This window comes from Balearica regulorum, chromosome 2 (assembly GCF_011004875.1).
Source record: "Balearica regulorum gibbericeps isolate bBalReg1 chromosome 2, bBalReg1.pri, whole genome shotgun sequence".
Taxonomy (NCBI): Eukaryota; Metazoa; Chordata; class Aves; order Gruiformes; family Gruidae; genus Balearica; species Balearica regulorum.
In genome coordinates this window covers 160,945,368-160,966,306 of record NC_046185.1, presented here as the reverse complement: position 1 = coordinate 160,966,306, position 20,939 = coordinate 160,945,368, and the positions used below count along the sequence as shown (strand labels likewise).

Sequence of the window (20,939 nt, the reverse complement as noted above, 5' to 3'; positions counted from 1 at the left end):
TTGCTGGAGAAACAGTTTTGTCTAATAAACTGTTGGTCTCAAATCCTGAATGACTACTTACAATATTTTAACTTGACGCTTTTAATAATTCAGTATTTACATTTCTCTCTAGTCTCCCCTTATACATTTCTTCTCCTTCCCTCCTTATGCACACCAACATTTTCTAAATATTTATTAATGCTATTTCTTATTACAATTTATGAATCTGTATGCACAGGTTCACAGATTATGAAGTGTTCTGTTTCAATATACCACTTAAGAGATTCACCTAATGGCAGGTGTAGCTTGAAGCTATACAGAAAGAATTAGCAGTTTCCTAACTAAAGTAAGTGAGATCCAACACACATCAATATTGTATATTCAGAAATGGTTTTCTGGAGCCTAATTTAGAAGTTCTGTTGATCCATTCTCTATACCACAGATAACCTGCAACTTCATCCAAAGCTAATCTTCCTCTGAACTCATACGATGACCATATAGAGCACTGTTGGGGTTTTTTGTGTTTTATTTTTTAAAAGTAACTAACTCAAACACTAGGGAGTACAAGCAAGACTATGACAGGAGAGATACATGCAACTGCTTGTGTAGACCAAAGCAGTCACGTTCTACACTATGGCATTCAGAGTCTTCCATTAAAGACAACCACACAATCCCTTTAACTGAGTGATCCCGCTATATCCTGAAGTGATCCAAAGCATTAGAAGTCTACCCTACAAACTTACTCCTGTAGTATTCTAACTTCCAGCATAGTTACTATTTCAAAGCTTATACAGGAAGAGTTTATATCCATTTGTTCTTCTGCCAATGTTGGTCTTCAGTTAATTTTCCTCCTTGGTGTCTACCCCCTTCCCACGCGTAACAGGACGTTTTCATACAGTGTTATCACATCCCTTCTTGGCTTTCCTTTTACAAGCTAAATGAGCAAAGCCTTTCAGTTTCCTCCTTTAATGCAAGTTCAATATTCCTGATCTCTTGACTGGCCCTCTTCTATGCCTATCCGAGTTTACTCCCTTCTCCAGCACCTGATATCTTCTTCTGTGTCTTTGTGTCAGTAGAAATTCATGAAACAAACTAAGCAGCCGAAAAAAATACCACAGTGTAAGGGAATGATAGGGGGGGAAAAAAAAAGTTTGATTCTGTTTCTTAAAATGCCCGGTGTCATAACTAAACACTCAGTCATAATACACAGAAAAAAATAAAATAAGATTGTAAAAAACAAAACAAAACCCCCCCAAACCTTGGAAAAAACACCCTAAAAAGAGGCAAAAAAAATTCACATCACAAATAAAAGCATTGTTCTACAGCATAGAAGTGCTTTTAGACAAAATTTACGAGTGCAATTTAACTTTTGCCACAGTAAAAATTCAGTAGAGGAAGAAAGAATCTGAAACCAAGTTGGATTTATTCAAATAGTATTTGAAAGCTACCTTGAAGATATCCACATTGCATTCAAAAACTCTTAGATGCAGTTCACTCATAGGGTGATAGGGTTATTTTAGCTTTCCAAAGCTCCATCTAGATGCCAAGCTGGACACCTAATAGTCAAATTCAACTCCACTCTAACATAGTTACGCTTCTATTTGTGTTAAACTGCTTTGGCTAGTCCTAGCCATTGGTGCAACCCTTCCACAGAAGGATTTTCCCCTAAACTCTCAGATTTTCCTTCTGTCAGCCTTCTCTACTCAAAGAAGTGCCACAGTAAAGCCTACCACATCATGCATCCAAAGGCAAACAGTCTCAGTATGGAGAGGTACATTTTGTTTCAAGATGCAGGAACTGTTATGAAAAACAGTACCATCAACTCCTGCACTTATGTTGGAAACGTTACGTTCCTTAAGATATTTTGGACTTATCTACTTCCCCCCAAAGCCATGCAATGCTAGTATAGTTGTAAAGTTCTGGAAGTCAAAATATTCAAATCAATAAAGTAACTGCAGACAGCTTAAGTGCTACCTACCCAAAGAGCAAGTTCCTAACAAAAAAGCAGTGCTGATGTAAGCGACCTGACTTGCATGGCTCCACAGACAAAGCCCTGTGATCATCCACCCTCAAGTTATCAAAAACACAGTACACACTACAAAAAGTCCTATCTTTTTAACAGTCACATCTGTTGCAGATGATTAGTAAGCAGAAACATGTCTTATGATTGTTTAGCAACAGCTAGATTGAGCCAACTTATGCAAATACTCCGCTATCATTCTTGTCACATTGGCATTACTTCAGTTTAAACCAAGTCACCTCCATTTAGTACTCAGTCATGCCGCAAGGCGTTAAGTTTTCCAAGAGCACTGACTTGACCATGACAGTCAAATTTAACAGTCGACGTTATCAAACTACAAAGACAATAGTATTGTTTTATCTATATTGTCCACACTGCATATGCAGCGCATTGGAGAGTTCTATCAGATAGAACACTGCAGACCACCACCTAGGAAGCTTCTTGTGGAAAGGAGTCTTTAGTCACCCTACTCAATCCTGGTAATGCTCAGCAGAGCAGTCACAGGCAAGTAAAAGCACCTTGTAGTCATCTACCAGGCAACACCGATACTGTCACATCTTCCACGTCTATCGTTACTCAAGCACGCAATGCTGTAAACTCAGTAGCTCTAAATCAAGGGGTTTTCAGGACATTTGTAAGTTGAGATGATATTGTCCAAAGCCTTAGACATTTTATCACGCAGTTGTTTACCAACCATAATAGGCCACTATTATTAATAGCTTCTGGATCAAGGAAGTTCTGCGTGGAAGTTATTAGCAGAGTTGACATTGTCCCTCATCTGACGCAGATGAAAGCGAGAGCACTAGCAAGAGTGGCTAGTAAAGGTTATTGTAAAACAGTACTTCACACTGGCTATCAGATACTAACAGTGACATCTTTCAAGTGTAGGAGAATTCCTGGTTGTCTTAATATTCCTCACAGATAGCTGTTGGTCAATAATGGCTTTCACTTGGAAGATAATGTTTGCAAATCATGCTGGTGCAGCACTACCTTGACACAATCAGTCCCAACACTTTTTGCAAATTTTTTTTCAGTTGCTTACAGCTTTGCCAAAGCAATTACATGGACTCATTGCCATGGTAAGCATTTTCCCATAATGTTCCATAGCCAGAATGATTTTACTGTTTCCAAGAACAAGTTAGGGAAAATAAATGTTTTGACCACATTAAAATTTTATTAAAGTTTTTCCATTGAGAAGGTCCTGCATCCCCCAAGACCCAAAGCAGAGAGTTTTAGAGCATGGCCTGTATCTTTTGCTGTACTAAAACATCACTTCCCAGATTGCTAAGGCTTAAAAAGTTTTATCTCCTGAGAAAGGCTGCACGCGATAGCTGCTATGAACTTGTTATTTCCTAGTCAGGACAGAGTAGAGCTTTTCTCATGGTAAGACTAAATATCACATTAAGAATATGAGAGTTGTGTCCTATGTAGGGCCAGGACAATAGTTAGGACTGCTTGGAGACAGTGAGCACTGGGCTGACAAGAACCACCACATGCAATACTTGCACATGGTAAAGATGCGCGTGCATTGCAGGAACAGTCTTTAAGAGAACAAAACTCACAATAGCTTCTTTTGCACTATTCAATTAAAGTTCTATACTTTCAATTACCTATAATTTTATATATAATTTTCATCTTTCAACTTTAAAGATGGAAATTTCCAGGAAGGAAAAAGAAATAAAAATCCATGTTACTATATAGCAAACTGGCAGACAAAGGACATAAAGTTGCCTAGGACAGCAGGGCACTTGATCCTAATTTCTTGCATAAACTAATAAAGCTGAACATTTGAATATTCCGGATATGTTATTCTTTAACAACTCTGGACAGTACATCATAGGAAAGCCCATTGTCCCTTGATATTCATTCTTGTAAAATGACAGAAAATATAAACTGAGTAAATTCAGTGGAGTAAGTGGTTGTCTATAGTTTCAGATGCAAGTGTTCAGTATCACGTCAGATCAGATAGCCAGGACAAAAAGTGCTAAGAGTAAGATTTTTTTAGAATCTGCTATTGTGCCTTTTATAGTACACCACAAAGTGACCCTATGGCAGGAAGAGAAAATAATCCTAAATGCTAAGACTATATGAAGTCTATTAATACCAATTACCATCTCTGCTCAGTAATTTCTTGCTATGTCCACTTAGGACTTTAATCTGCTGTGGAAAAGTTCATGTAAAACATCCCCTATCACTATTACCATGTATCCTAAAATCTCAAATCACATCTTGTGGGTAGAATGCTGTTTCTGTACTCCAGACAGCATCAGCTTTAACAATCACATAATGAATGTTTATTAGAAATGAATTACAGTTGCAAAAGAATGCCTTAACTTTACTATCTCCTAACCTGAGCACTTGATCCTTCAGTCTTAAGGATCAAACAAAATCTAGTAAGCCCATTAACATGCATTTTATTACAACTTCTTTTAACTATTTTTTGCCCCAAAGTGACATCTGTTTTCATACCTTGATTCAGATATTAAGTTGACAGCAGGAGACTGGCAGAGAGGAAGAGCTCAGTAAGAAACTACTTTTAGTAAGAAACAATAAGAAAATCTGTAGAGAAGGGAGGAATGACCCCAGACACAACAATTAGTTAAGAGGAGATGCAAGGTGAAAGTCTATTACAGGAGACAGCCAGAAACGAGCACATGACAGAAGAGATGGATGATACAGGAAGAGCGAGATGAAGACCAGAGCATTACTAGGAGAGATTCCACTCTAATGCAAACTATTTATCAAATAACTGTCTAAATGCTGCTTTGTGCAACAATCCAGAGAAGTAGAGCATTCAAGAGCGAGAACATCAGTCCCATGACGCCGATGTTACAATTGCTGCACGCGCTTTGCGGAATTCTTTTTTCCAGACTAGGAACTGAGTATAGATACAGGAGAACCCTGCAACTAACTTAATTCTGTCTGCAGAAAATACTTCGGGAAGACTCCACAAGTTAGCAGATGCTACAGAAAAGTAGTTCATTCAGCTTTCAGTAGCTACTACTTTATTACCAAAGCTGAGCAAATGGAAGAGATTAGCGTGGATGAGAGCCAACATTGCAACAAAACTAGTTTCCAAAACAACATGCTAAAACTACATCAGTTAAATCAATACAATTGACAGGCATGCATATGATGCTTATTTGCTACTCTAATCCAGTTTCTCTTCTCACAACACAGGTAGCTGTTGGAACACAACCACGTCTGGAATTCCAGCCTAACAAATTAAAGCCAGTAAGTGTAAATCGTTAACTAAAGCCCTTTTTCATATTAGATCTTCAGAATACTTTCTCCTTGCTCTTTTCCAAGCTCATCATATCATCCATAAAATAAAACTCAGAACTCCTCTTGATATTGATCAGAAGTAAGAACAACCTTAATATAGAAACATGATTGCACAAACACTAGACCTGAACAAGCAAACCAACAATACGTCTAAAAGCAACCAGGTTTTGATCATTTATACACATTCATGAGAGATCTTTTCATACTCATCTATTTCAGGCTACAATGAGAAACTCCACACCCATCAACAAGTAGCTTTCATACTTTTTCAGGAGACGTAGGTAGGTCATTCCCATCCAAGGAATACTGACTGAGTAGGATGAGTTTAGAATATTTTACTCTAGAGCATCCTTCAGTTAAAAAGGACTGAGACTCTGGACTTCTTATGTGAGAGTTTTTACTTTCCTGCTGTGATCGCTGTCAGGAAAAAAGTCCTTTAGAGAGTCCTAAATAAACACCCACTGGCCTATCCAGTCTTTCTCCTCTGTGCACATAATCAGCCTACAGCCCATCCTATTTCAGCCGTAGTGCAGCTGATGCTGTTTAACAGCACCTCACTAAGATTTTCTCTTACACATCACAAGAGTAGTATTATTAAGCCAATGCTAGACAGAACTAGTGATCAACCAATAAGAAGTTGCACTGATCCTAGAAAATGCAGCCAGATATTTGAAGTAAAGGCATTTTAAACTAAAAAGATGACCAGAACCTCTGCGACAATAACATCATGTCTAATACCGTCCATACTAATTATGTACAAAATAGTTTATATACATTCTTTGTACATAATGGAAAAAACTGCCTTGCAGTTGACAATACTATTTTATTTAGAAATCACAGCATCAGGCTAGACTCTGCCTATTTCATTACAGTATTACTTAGACTATAAATCTTTTTAGTACCATTTTTTCAATTTAGCCCTCTTCATTAGAATCCAAATTAAATGAATGCCTTCTGTGCTTTCAAATTCTCATTTGTGTAACCTTTGAGAAGAACAACAAACAAAAATTCATTTCATCATACTGGATGGCATTCAGTGCACACATTGAGCCTTCTTTTTCAGCTCTTTTTATTAAGCTCTCTGTTTCAACAGAACTGCAGCACAATTCGATACGCAAGATAGCAACTGTTGATGGACACAGAAACTAGAATGCTAGCAAGAGAAAATACTCAAAAGTAGAGGCAGTCAGAAAAGTGGTTTCAAAACAAGTTTCAAATTTCTCATTTAACTCACAGTTTTAGCTGTCAGTGGAGAGACTTTTAAGTTTGACAAAAGATCATCAGTTACTGTGTGGCTACAGTCGCTTAATGAAATCTTTCCAAGATTTCAAAGAAGTTTCTCAACTTCTGAACACTTACTACTTGCCATCCAACAAAAAAGTGAACACCATTAGATGTCATTTTACTCCCCCACCCCCAATACTAGCACAAATACAACTACAGCAACTAGTGCAAAAATTTAGGTCATAAAACGTGTATGGCAACTAAGCTGCTGCATTTCCATCTGCATCTCAATTTTCTAGGATTCTCCTTCTGTCAGGCTCTTCATATAGAAGCATTCTGGACAGTAAGTTTTGATCTGACAGTCACATTCTTAATTTTACTTACATCTTACCTTCTGAATACAGCACTCTACATCCTTTCTACTTGGCTTTTAAATTAGGCATAAAACTAGGTTTTCATCAAGTTTGAAATGCTAGTAAGGGGACTGCTTCCTTTCTAAATTCCGGCATTACTTTAAACTGGTCAGAGGTTTGCTATTAGGCATTATATTTTGACAGATCCCTGAACTGCTCTCACCCACCCAGCTTGAGTTCCCACAGACAAAGCCTTAGTTTTAAAGCTAAATGAATTGAGACACAAAGCAAAACAAAAGCTTGAAAACCAGGAAACAAAATTTTAAAAGTTACTGAACTTTCTGAAGAACTCTGGTTATCTTATTGCAGTGTTTTAGAAGACATATACAGATATTCAGTCTAATCAAGTGACTCCAAATAATACTATGTTACACTGTTGCAATTGCAAAGGCTCTCCAAACTGAGGGTGTTTTGGTGTTTGTTTTTTTTTTTTTTTAACCTAGACAGCTTTTTCAAGTATCTAAATTTATAAGATGTTTAAAGTAGCTTTTAAAATGGCTTAACTATTAGTGATTCAGCAGGTTTTAGGATCTCCTATCTAGCATTTACAAGCTTTATGTAAAAAGAAATACTTAAGTCGGTAACTTTCTAACTCTATAAACATAAAATGAAGGCCTAACTAAAAACAGTTAAACAGTGTGAGCAAAAAAAAAAAAAGCTACAAGTTAGCAACAAATCCCTTGCACCAAATATTCATATTTAATCATGTCCAGGATTCACAAAAGGCACAAGTATTTCATTGTAATTCAAACTCTGTCCAGACTCCTAAAGAAAAGCTTAAAGAATCCAACTGTTATGAGCTTCCTTTTCTCACACACAGAAGCTTAAAATAAAAAGTGTTACTTTTTCAGACCAGTCCCACAACTGTAGAAAGCATGCTAGTAACCAAGAAGCTGGTTTATTAGCATACCGGCTTAGATATTTTTCACAGAATGACTCAGCTTACTATTTTCAAAGTTTTCCTTAAATATTTGTCCTACATTTTACAATAGCAGTTACCAACTACAAAAAAACCCCACATGCCATGGGGTCTTAGCCAATTTAGAATACTGAGCATAGAGATTAGCTATGCGTCTGCATTTGCATCCACTAATCTAATCCTTTCTGAAACTGAAAGCTCAAGATACTCAATACAGATCTTTCAGAGGTAAGGGAATGCTTTGTACAAGCTCAAGAAAAAAACCCCCACAACATTCGTGCTTCTCCACTGCACAGTTCCGTGCTTGCAAAATAGAAAAACTTGCCAGGAGTTCCCCTATCAAGAACAGCACACTCTGCAGCTCTTAAAAGGACAGTGAAGAACAACGTAAAAGAGCAGCCACAAAAGGAAAATTTAGTTTACAGCTGTCCGCTTTAAGCAGATGTATGCATATCCATAAGGAGTGGAAAAAAAGCTTTCCATCATTGCTCACACCTCACTCTCAAAGTCTATATTTGGTATCGCAGACGTATTCGAGGAGAATGAGTGTTTTAAAGGGAGGAGGAGGGGGTGCCACGAAGGTTGCCTTCCCCTCAGTGCCGGGGACCCTGGCCGACTGGAACTGCAGATGAAAAGCACGCACCGGGGAAGCGGCCGCGGCCCGGGAGGCGCAGGCATGTGCTGCCATCAGCTACGAGGCGGCGTGCGAGTCGGGCTGCAGCCACAGCCCGGGCTGCGGTCACCGGGCCAAAAGCACCGCAGAAGGATCGGGCCGGGCTGGAGGGGGGGGGGGGGGGGAAGGTTGCAACCCGCCCTGCAAGGACACGGCCAGCGCAGGCGGCGGCACCGCGGCCGGCCCGGGCTCCTCGGCGGTGATACCGCGCTCCCTTCCCTCTGCCCAGACCCCGCTGGGCGTGTGGGTGTCCACCGACCCGCCCCCGCCTCCCTTTCCTTGAATTTTTACCTTCATCTTCGAGCTCTAGTTTCTCCAGCATCCCTTCGGAGGCGGCCGGGAGCTGAGAGGGAGCCGGAGCCGCTGCCGCCGCCGCCGCCTGCGGGAGGGAAGAGAGGAGAAGGAGATGAGCATCCAGGCGCGGACTCACCGGCCCCGCGGCGGCATCGGAACAGCCCGGCAGCGGCGGAGGGGAGTGGCGGTGCTGAAGGGGCGGCTGGCGCGGTTCCCGCCGAGCGCTGATGGGAGGGAAGGCGGGACGGCGCTGAGGCCGGGCGACGGCGGCGGCTGCCCCTCGGCCTCCCACAGACGCACGGCTCGGTGTGCGCTGCCTCTCACACACACCCCGCACACACTGAGGGGGGAGGAACCGGGACTCGCCCTTCCTCCCTCCCTCGCGGCGGCTGCGCCCAGCCCATTAACCCTGCGGCCCCCGGGCTCCCCGCGGCCGAGCGCCCGGGAGGCGCCGCCTCTCCCCTGCACGGAGGGAGCGGCCGTTGCCGGCCGTTAGGCGCACGGGGAGGCCGGACGCCCTTTCGCAGGACAGCGCTTCCCGCCACACCTCGCCGCCGCCTCTCCCCCGCACCCCCCCTCCGGTGGAGGGATTGGTACGTTCCGTTTTGCTGCAGTCAAGCCCGTTGGTCGGCAGCGGGAGGGGAAGGTAACTACCACTTCCGCGCGCAAAAGGGAGAGGGAGGAGGGAGCGTTTTACTGCCCCAAGAGCTCTGCTAAGCCAACCGCCTTTCGCAGCCCCTCGGCAGGCTCGGCTGTTCGCCTGGCTGCTTTGGACTAGAGCGATGCATGAGGAGGCGGAGGGGAGGAAAGGCGAACCCTCCGCTCCCCCCGGGAGACGGGGTTGGTATGGTCCCGCACGTTCACCTGCAAGGCAGCGGCGGGGAAGCCGACAGTTCCATTGCCCTCCGGGGGGGGGGGGGGGGGGGAGGGAGGGAGGCGGGTGTTGAGGGGGTTTCCCCCGTGTGTGACAGGGAGCTCCCGCACTGGACCAAGCCGCCATCCCGGGGTACCCGCTCTGGGACCAGACGCGCTCGTTTCCATTTAAAACGTTCGAGAAGTTACAATTCAAGATTAGCCCGAATGCCGGCATCTTCCATGGAAGTTTCTATCAAAGCTGGTCGCTAACCCTCGGGGCAGTCCGCTAAGGAGGAGGAGGGAGGCGGCCTTGGCGGCTGAGCGCCCTCCTCATAACCAGAAGTCAGGGAGAGACTTGACCCAGGGATTAGTGACTGACATTCTAGTCTACATTGTGCAGCAGATCAGACTAGATGATCCTACTTTAAAAATCACCCTTGAAGAACCAAAAAAATATAATCGACTGCCCCACCATTGCTGTCACCACAGGCTGGTATTTTAGAGCTGTTCTCAACTGTGCTGGGTGTGAGGTGGTGTAACACCCTGAGCTTGCCCTCAAGCACCTCAGCACATGCTGGCAGCCCGAACCACTTGCTGTTACCAATGTCTGAGGGATGGAGTTTACACCATGGGAAGCTTCTGCTTCCCAAGAATGGGATTTATTGCACCCAGCTTTACAAGTCTACATCTGAGCTTGTAAGCCAGGCCACAGCAGAATGAATGGAAATAAGGAAGTATTTGAAATGCATTCATCATTTAGATTTATTTAGACAGTGAGATTAAGCTATAGCTAGCCTTCCTTAACTATAATGAATAGGTCCCCACTGACTGTTTCGGAAGCCCAGCAGGACTAGTTCAGACACGGATGCTGTGGAAGTGGATAAACTGATTACTTCTTTGGCTATGGCAACAGATCGTGTGGGCAGACACACATGGATGGTGCTCCAAAGGAGTCACAGGAGCCATTAGAGAACATTTAAAATCTATTGGTCCCTAAGGAGAGGCCCAAGCTTCAAAAGTACAGTAATGTGCATAGGAAAGTATGAAAGATAGTTAGAATTAAAGCTATGATGGGAGGAGAGAACCAAAAATTATGGGAAAACAGAAAGCTTTCTGTTTGTCATTTCTCAAATCCAAGAAGTTTCAAGCAAGGAAGCTAACTGCTAGTGACAGCTTCTTTTTCCCAAGCTGCTTCTTTCTAGGGACACTTTTAAGGATAGGAAGTTAACAGTATCCAGTTCTTCTTTACTGTACATATCCTTTGGAAAGAAAAATCCTAAAATATTTCATTCCTAGCTGTATTTTTAAAAGTCTTCTAGGATTTCAATAAATACTCTCACTGACCAGCCACAGAAGATACAAAAGCAGTTCATATTAATTTAGAATATTTTCAGCCTACTAATTAAAATGCTTTGGAAGCTTTTAATTATCTCTGGGAGCTATCCTTAAAAGCTCTAAATATTTTATCTTCTTTATCATGTACCTTGATATTGATAAGAGTTTTTAACCTCTTTTGCTAATCTAAATAAGAGAATAATAAGATGATGTATCTGATTGGAAAGAACTGTCATGATTTTGTTTCTTTTTTTAAACCAACAAGATTTACTTTCCATAATTATCTAGTAAACACCAGCCATGAGGACATACAACTCTGAGGTTGCTTGAAGATGGAAGTGACACTGAATCTTCAAAGTTGCATTGCAACAAAACACAGATATGTTTATAAGTCAGTTAAGCCTATTTCATGCAATGAGCTACACTGTGCTCAGAGCTTAACACAAGGTCAGGGTTTTACAGTGACAGAATCTACATCCAGACCAAGAGTATTATGAGAAACTCAAGATAATATAAAGGCAGTAAGTTAATATATTTAACAGAGATTTGTAATGGAAACATTATAGCTATGTTGTAACATCCATACTGCGCAAAAAACCCCAATGGAAATAGAGACCTAAAGACTGAAACTCCATCCCTTACTCTGCCTGCAGTCTCACAATTTGTTTAAACCAATTTTGGAACAAGCTGCTGATTGTGGCGTTCATTTTGCTCCTTGCTTTGCATTCTGGCTTCTTTTGGCTAGTAGGCAACGCAGTGAGTCAGAACAGGAAACTGATGCAGCTGAAAATCAAACAGATCAAAAGAAAAGATTGGGTTTTATCCAGATCAGTTCCTGATCCAACTCACTGTGCAGTTGTATCAGTTAGCACTGGCACAAGGAGTGCCAAGGGCAGGAGTGACAGTGGGACCACACCTAGAAAAAACCCACTCTTACTTAAGTCAGCTTAAATCAATGGTGAAAACACTGTCTTGTTCATTGTGAACTACTACAGCATTAGACAAATGTGCAGATATTGTTAACAGTCTTAGGTATTTCTTCTCTCTACAAACTCTGCCATTTTACAAAAGGATTACTGGTTAAAGGTAGGGGAAAAGATCTGTCTTTCAAAGGACCTATAATTCTCACCAAGATCATATTATACATTGTAACATTTCAATATCTGTTTATTGTGACTATTTGTTGTACGCCACAGGAGGTTTCTATTAAATATAACCAAGGGATTTGTCTAGCTTATGGTTTAAATGTTTGCTATCAGAATGCGTCAGGTAACCCATTTTAACTGTTTGAGACACCCAATGGGACAAGACAGTATATACTTCGTATACTGAATACTGCTAAGCAAAATAATTTTTTTATATATAAAAGTTTAGAAAAGAAATATATGCAAAACCAAAACTGCCTGAAGACATTTCTTCTGTGCAGGTTTCAATTAGGTTTTTACAGGGGCATTACTTATGCCAAAAACCATGGACCTACAACATAACCCTAATACAAAAGCGCCAGCAATCTTTGTAGAGGCAAAGTAAAACAACTCAAGGTTGATACAACAGCAAAAGTCATAAAAAGGTGGATGTAAACAAAAGAGGTTTTAGGACTTCTGGGAAGGCTAAAGTGTAAATTTTAATAGGTAACTGCTTACTTTGTCTCTGCCTGTTTTCTTTAGCTTTCTAGGGTAAAGGGACTGACTAACACTCTGTAGAAGTAAAATCAGTCCTGTAAATTATATATACACTTATAATGAATATGTTAAAACCTATCTGATAATCTAGGAGTCCTTTTAGTTCTATGCCCTGTTGAAGGAATCTCATTATTTTCATAAGAACACGCTAACTATTTAAATTGTAGGGATGGTTCAGGGATGTGAACAGCAATTAACATCAGCAGAAGATTATTTTTGATGTAGTTTCCTGCCATCTTGCCTCCCTGAATTAGCAGGAATGCATCCAGTGGGATAGGGATCTATCAGTGGCAGTCGTCAGACCAGCTATATCAAAATGCTTTGAATGACACCTACTGTGTAGTTTTCCTATCGAACAACCTACCCTAGGCTGCTGCTTCTGCAACCAGTGGAGAAACAAACATTTCTAGGACATCATTCACGTGGCCTATTTTAGACAACTACTTAGGAAAAAATGATTTGCAGTCACTGTACTGACTAGATCTCCACATCGCCACTTGGTCAGGTTCATTCTGCTTAGCATAGCTATCTGTAAGGGAAGGTGGAGGAGGGAGCCAAGAAACTATACTACTCAGTGTAACTTTGATTCCAAGATGGATAAGAGAAAAAATACACCCATTTTAAGTAGTTAGAGGAAAGAAAGATCATCAGCAACAGCCAACATGTATAAACAATGCCAAGCCAATCTCTCTCACTTTAATAACAGGCTAGACGTCTTGTGGTAAGCAGTTGCAGCACGAGTTAACAGGACTTTTGACACTATCTTGCATGACACTCAGGCAAGTAAGCCAGATAGTCTAGATGAAACGACTGCTAAAGGTCACAACAATATTCACAAGGAAGGTACTAAAATTCATTTGTCTAACTGGAAAGGTTTAAGAGAGGGTTCCACAGAGGTCTGTGTTCTAATATCATTCAGTGTTTTCACTATGACTTGATGAAGGAATAATGAATAACCTGATTGCATTTCAAATGACTCAATGGTAAGAGACGCTGCTGGTTTAGGGATAGCCTTAGAACTTAAAATAATCTTGAGAATTGCTGCAATGCTTTGAAAAAACAGGATGCACTTTGATATGGGTAAGTAAGTAGAGCATGTTACACAATAATCAAATGCAAAAATAAAATGGGAAAGGATTGGCTTGCAGCAGTTATGCAAGGAAGAGACCTGAGAATGAAACTAAATGTCAGACAACAATGTCAGATTCTTGGAAAAAAAAATCACTCTATCTACAAATGTGTTATAGGTAAGACATGGAGTATCTGTTCTACATACTCCCTGGTTAGATGCCAGCTGGGATACTGCATTCAGTTTTGGGCATTGAACTCAAGAATGAATGAAGACAGTCCAAAGAAAAGCAACAACAAAGACCTAGGAGTTCAGAAAACATGACCTGTAAAGAAGGACTTGAAAACCTCCCGGTTTCTTAGTCTAGGAAAAAAAAAAAAGAGCACTGAAGGAAAATATATTAACAGTCTCCAAATATAATGTGTTTTGCAAGAAGGAAAGTGATAAACTATGTTCCGGGTCCACTGGTTATGGGATAAGAAATTATCTACTTAGCCTTTAGCAAGGAAGTCTTAGGTTGGACTTTGGGAGAACTTTGTGAATGTAACAACAGCGAAGCACCGGCATGCTTTGCTGAAAAACACCTGTAAAATCTCTGTCAAGGAAGGCTTTTAGCAACAGGTTGAAAAAAAAAATGTTGGTAATCATTTATATATAGTTGATTTTGCTGTGGAGGAAAATGAATTTTTAATGTCCTTTCCATACTTATTTTCTTTTGTTTCTATTTTTGTCCAGTCTTTAGAAAAATACATTTAGTCTTAGTATGATAATTCAATGAGAAGTCTATGTGTATGTTTTGTACAAAAGCCAGTTTACTCACAATCTAATACAAATGTAAATTTGCTTTGCTCTGCCCCCCCAACCAAGTAGCCTTAATTCTGAATTAGAAAAATTCTAAAGCAAATATTGTTTGAGTAATAATAAAGATTACATATTAGTCTTTGATGACTTTGAATAGAAAGAACAACCTAAAAAAAAGAAATGCTGCTGCAAGTCACAAGTCTGCGTGGAACAGACTTATTCAAGCATCAAAACAAAAATGTTACCTGTGCTTTATTTAGAAATAGGCATTTCTTGGTAAATTCAAGGCTGCCTTTTTCAAAGCTTTCCCTTACTTTTCTACTCCTCCTTTCATTCTGATCAATGAAGGCTTAATACCAATATGCTAGGGGTGCCACCTGCACAGCTTATAGTTGGGCAGTAAAACTGAATGCCCTTCGAAGTGCTTCAAAAGAAAAAAAAAAAAAAGCTACTTACCTTATAAAACCTAATGGATTGAAGAGCAACAAGAAGGAATTCCCATCTAAATGCAAATCAAGGCAAACCATTTTGAATGCAAGAGTAAACTACAAATGGTAATTTTCCCACCATTTGTTAGTGCTCCTTACTACAATTACAGTTCTATACAACTCAAGTAGTTAACAGCTCTTCTCCTGATGAGCTGTCAATGAACAACTTAGAATTTTTCCAAATGTATGTCATAGATATGCTTACTCTGTTGCAATCTGTTTGTGCAAAATTAATTTAAAACACTCGCTGCTTTTTTTTTGTTGTTTCATTTAGTCTGCTTCATGAAGTGGAAAAAGACAGAAGTTATCAGGGAAAAAAGGTTTCATCTGCTGGTTAAACTGTAAATTAAACTCCTACTTGTTTTCTGCTGGAGTATGATAACTGATACCAGTGGTTTGCGACAGTTGAGAGCACTAGAATCAATGAGGCTCAGATTAGGATCTCATCTTGGATCCCTTTTGTATTTAAAAATGCTAACTGCATGTTGAAAAGCCTGACTGTGGGATGGCAGTCCAAGGGTCTGTTAGGTGGTTAGAGAACATGGTCAGTCCCAGTGAAGAGCTCTGGGCCTGGTTCTGATACAAAGTCCTCCTTACCTCAGAAAGCTCGGACTGAACAGAGCAGCTGTGCAGGAATTGTAGTTTCTACCATTTATTCTAAGGAATCTCTGTTCCAGCACCAAACTAGTAAGGAAGGGGATGTCTCATACAAAATACTGGATTCAAGTTTTTTCTTCCTGTACCTGGAAGGAACGCAATAAAATTTGCTCTAGTCTTAAAAGGCTTTTGAAATATCAGATGCTATAATCATGTCAGTGTGTAGCATTGTATAAATGAAGGTGGGGACAACTCAGAGATTACGATTTGTTTAGAACACAGTAACCAAATCCCATAACAAAACCTGGCATAGAGAATGCACTCCGTATCGGCATTGTATGTTCTCCACTGGATCTTTACTGGTGTCATTCAGTGCTCTGTCACTAGTCTGCAAGGCCCTCAACGAATCAGAGGCACAACTGTACTGCAGCAGGCATGAAAGTGATGGAGCAAGTGTGTATATTCTATGTATCTTTCTAATATTGTACGGTGAGGTTGACAGTGACTCTAATGGTTTCATTTTAAAGCAGCTCAAACAGAGTTTGCCATTGGATAAGAAATATACCGTGAAAGGATTTTTCTTCTTCATCCCAATATCATCAGAATATGAATTGCCTAGTGGTCCTAAGCAGGAGTCTTTTGACGTGGAATACAGATCAACTATACATTGCTTTTACATTTTAGAACTAGTAACTACCCTCCCACTACAGGTATCCTCCCACATAACAGTAGCTATAATATAAATTACTTTACAGAGTTAATTATTAGTGATAAGCAGGCACAGTTGGGGATCTTTAGTAGGTTAAATGTATAACACAAATGGAACAACAATCAAATTTAGCCAAATCCTAACAAAAAAAAAAAAAAAAAAAAGAGCGCATTTACCACTAGGAAAGATGATGAAATGGACACTTTGCATTTCCACTAAATCTTCACTGCAATTATAGTACTGAGTGTTGAAATCTGTTTACCCTGAAGACATGCGAACTGAATGTGCAGAGTGATTTAACATTTTTAGTGGACAGCCCTTCCTAAATATTTCTGTATGGAAATGAACTTGCTGTTTAATCTCAGTGAGTTCTGTCACTGACTTAATTGAGAAACAGGACAGATTTACAAAACTTCCTTTGATCTAACACCAGAAACAAAGAACCTATCTTATTCTCAAACAGTGTCCTGCAGCACCTGACTTTGAGAAAAACAAAACAAAACAACAACAAAAAAACCCCCAATAACAGAACGGTTAAGCACTTCTAAAGAAATAAACTTCAAAGGATGTAAAAGACCAAGGAATAGTCTAGATCCCCAGCTATATTCTTATAGAGAAGTCAAGGCAGAAGTGGAGAAGAGGCAGGATTTGTTTACATAACCTCTAATCTTTAGTTGTGTGTCTGATCCTGTATCACTCTGCAACTCAGATAAGGCAGAGTTTTGAGTCAAGAATATCAGAAGCATTCTCTACGTAAGCCTTTGTGGCCCACATTCATTCCTCAGATTATTCATGTCGAATATAGGTGGAGTCCAAAGCAATATTATCAGCACGACACATTATTAATCAAACAACCTAACAATTTAAGTTCTGTCCTTTTGAACACAAAGTTCGAAAAAGTTAAGTACTTGTGAGGAACTAATCTGAGTCTGTTAAGAATACCGATGTTGCAAGCGTGCTACTTGATTCTGCAAACACAGGGATGCCACTTACTGTTTTAATCTATTCCGGATTTTTTAAGTGTTCTTGTCTTAAATGTTTGTTATCATATATGCTCGAAAAGATACACTTTAGCTCTTTTCACACATATGCTTGAGTGTTCCTTAGTCTCTTTGAAATAGGACCTACCTCTTATCACACTGAGGGGCATGGTTGAGGGCAAGAGGAAATTATTGCTGGAGAGAACTCTAGTAATCAGGTAATAAGCATGATTACAGTAGATATTTTGTTGTGACAAACATACACTTAAACCCCCAAAGAACAGATTAAGATAGTACTAATGGTAAGAAACAGGTAAGCATCCACTAATTTAAAGTGAATGGAAAGGAAGAGTAAGTGTGAGCCCACGTTTAGATGGATCTTCATTCACTGGCATTGAATACAGGATTATTTGTGTTAGTTAAAGTTAAGCACTTAAGTACTTTAGCTGGATTGAGGCCAGAGTACCGATGAGTAATCTGCAGAACAGAGGCCACTAAGAATAACAAATTTTAAAAAAAATACTCAGAGCCAAATCTGATTTAAACAAACACATTTACTATACACCATTTCACTTTCTTCATCTTAGTGTTATATTTCAAAGCTTTGGTCATGGATAGTGATTTCACTGTGCAAACATTACACCACCTTTCAATGATGATATTTTTTAAATGTAAAATGAAACACCTTTTCCCTAACAAAGCCTGAAGTTAACTGATGCCACACTTCAGGCCTCAGTAAACTCTGCAAAATTCTAGTAACCTATTTGTAGCCTACTGTTACAATGGAATTTTCATGATTATCAGCAGTTATGAAAGGCTGGAAGCAGATCTATCGAGCCTAGATGTCAGGAGGATGATGCAGGTCAGAGTTACGAGGGTGATTTACTGAAAAATAGAGACAACCTTCAGCTCAGAGCTGCATCACTCACACTCTCAACAAAACTTCCTCAAGAAATTTCCATAAACCTGGACTGAAGAAATAATTCATTCTGTGGCACAAGCTGCACTAAGCAGCAGGTAACTGCAGGCTAACCGTGGAGCAAATGAGCTGTGCTACAGGTGGCCACTTTCTGCAGAGCTTATCGTGACTGAGCTTCTCAATACTCAGCAGGGCTCCAGAACGAGTATCTGAAAGCTGTCTCAAAGAGGCAGGCAAGGATAAAGTATTTTTCAGTGCAGTTCTAAGAGGACATTAAACACCTAAGAAGGACTACCTGGTAGCACTCGGGCTATGTGTTAGCGTTAGATTTCAGGCCCAGCCCACAGCTGACAAACTCTAGGCATGAGTGTCATCAGTGGCCCCACTAAAGCTTATGAAGTCAATTATCTTAGAGTAGCTACTATTATGCATAGACAAACCAATATATTAATAAACTTCCTTCAACACAGAGCCTATGGTTGACCTGTAATTTCCAAATAAATTCATTTTTGACAAAAAGCTGGTTTTCAGATGGCACTGAATCTGCATGGCTTGAGGAACCTAACCCTCTTCCTGAATTACTTTGTCTACTTTTTCTGCACTGCTGCTTTTTTATTGTTATGCACAAAAGAAATGTGCAATGACAGCAACATGCAATGGATATCTTCCTTCTGTCATGCATGCTTTCCCTTCTGACAGCCTCTTAACTATATCCTTCCATCATTTCAGGTAGACTACAGGTGAAACCAGATCGTCCTTTGTGCTGGTTATGTGGTTTGACACCATCTAGAAGGACTGAAACAAGGACTGTGCTAAGCAAGAAGCATATCAAGTGTCTGAGCTAAATGTTTTATGACTACAAACAATATCCTAAAGAGACATGGAAATACTGCTAAGGCTTTTCCCTGTATTCCAGGACCCAGAACTGAAAAAAAATTCAAATTAGTTCCACGCTAAGGACCAGGGATATACCTCCAGCAACCTGCCACCGTGCTCGTGTTACTGCAAAGCTGTGGAGATGCGGACACAAAAGTGTATTCATGGGCAGTGGATACTTCTAGTGTGGATACGGCAAACACTGAGTTCACAAGCACATAAGCTTATATACAGAGTCAGTCCATAGTTAAATATCCACAAAGAGCTGAAATTATTTCTTGACACGCTTCCCTAGGGCTTTTTGTTGTAGCTTATCACAGGCTCTCAAAATAGCATTACATTCAATATTCAACAGCCTGTTTGAGTAGACTTCTGTATTAACATGGAGTGGTACCTCCCAGTTAACAGTGGTATGAAAATGGACTGTTTAAATTGTCATTACTAGGTAAGGTTATAGTTGAGTCATAAGAAAATCTAGCCTTTCTGAAGTAAATAGAAAAAAATGGCACTGATTTCAGTAGAGTCAGGATTAAATTCTCTTTACTGTACATTAAATTGGGTATAAGCCCTATGGAGATGCCTCTTTGCTTCTGAAGCACACTTAAGTAGCAGACTGGAAATTCAGCGTCAGTTTAACTTAAGTGGAAAAAAAAAAAAAAAAGCAGCTGAATATGAAATCAAATAATGCAGTTTGAGATTAAAGTGGTTGTTTCTGCCAAAATGGTCATATATCAAAGTTAATCATCTTTTGAGATGAGGAGTTCTTGGAGCTTTGGACCTTTGTATCAGGGACAGTACATGTGTCCTGTCCTGTCTGCCAGAGAGGGAGCCAGTGAAAGTACCGGTGGAGGAGTAATGGTAGCGCAGGAGGGAAACTGCTGCTGGCCAGGCAATCCCAAGAGCACTCTCTAACCTTGGCCGTGTGGGTTAAGCATTGGAGTTTCAGCTGGGTTGTTTGCAGGAGATGCCCAAGTAAGGCCTTGTGAGGGACAGTATGGGACATTACTGCAAGAAGGGGAGCTTTGACATTTCAGGGGTTGTTATATTCATTTTTAGTTTGTTTTGATGACATTTTAAGCTCTTGGGAAAGGCACACCGAGTTCAGAATAGATGCTTGGCTATGGATCTCTAGAAAAACAGTAAGTATTTATTTAAGGTCGTTAATAGGCTTAGGTAGACATTACAGTGATTCATGGTTTTAAAGTAACTTCATGGCTAGTTGTGGTAAAAAGCAAGTAAAAATGAGCAAGTCTATGCTACAGTGCATAACATCAAGTTTTGGACATGTGTATATATATATACTAATCCTTATATAATGTACAGGACAGAATGTCTTATGATAATTCTTTGAAAGTTATCTGTTCTTGAGAATGCCTGAACTGTTTTAAAGGAAGCTCTAAAATAAACATAGAACTCAGAAGAGCAGCCTACTTTACAGTGATCTTTTGTGTACATCTTGATGTGCTCTGAAAACATGATAGCTTCCTATACACAATTACTGCCTGCAGTGTAAAAGCCTGTTGCTACAAACTTTAAATCCAACACATGCTATCTATGATTAACTTATCTTAAGCCACTTGCAGCTCCTGTTCTAGAAATATCTGAGTTCTGTAGAACTTTTTTGTGTATTTGTCATCATAACATCTCTTTGACTTAAAGAAGTATTACCCCATTTTTTTAAATAAATGGGAAATGGAGGCACTGGGAGACCAGGTGATTTAAGAGTCGCACACGTGATCTCTGCAAGAGCAGATGGTTGCAGCCAGCTCGCTCTGATCTCTCAAGCTACTGGCACTATATGTTTCTCCTTTCTAAATTCTT

General features: G+C 40.1%; 1 protein-coding gene and 1 long non-coding RNA gene across 10 annotated transcripts in view; one reads left to right on the top strand and one right to left on the bottom strand.

The window, feature by feature from the left end:
* Positions 1-20,939, bottom strand: part of PRKAG2 (protein kinase AMP-activated non-catalytic subunit gamma 2) — a 223,771-nt gene that overhangs the window by 42,533 nt on the left and 160,299 nt on the right. For all 9 annotated transcript variants that reach the window (XM_075746692.1, XM_075746691.1, XM_075746694.1 and 6 more), the window contains one exon: positions 8,805-8,892. In XM_075746692.1, coding sequence (XP_075602807.1) covers positions 8,805-8,892 — 88 coding nt within the window. The remainder of the gene's footprint in view (positions 1-8,804; positions 8,893-20,939) is intronic.
* Positions 8,684-20,543, top strand: LOC142600627 (uncharacterized). The gene is made up of 2 exons (XR_012834215.1): positions 8,684-9,453; positions 18,972-20,543. It is a non-coding gene; the product is annotated as an uncharacterized LOC142600627 (long non-coding RNA).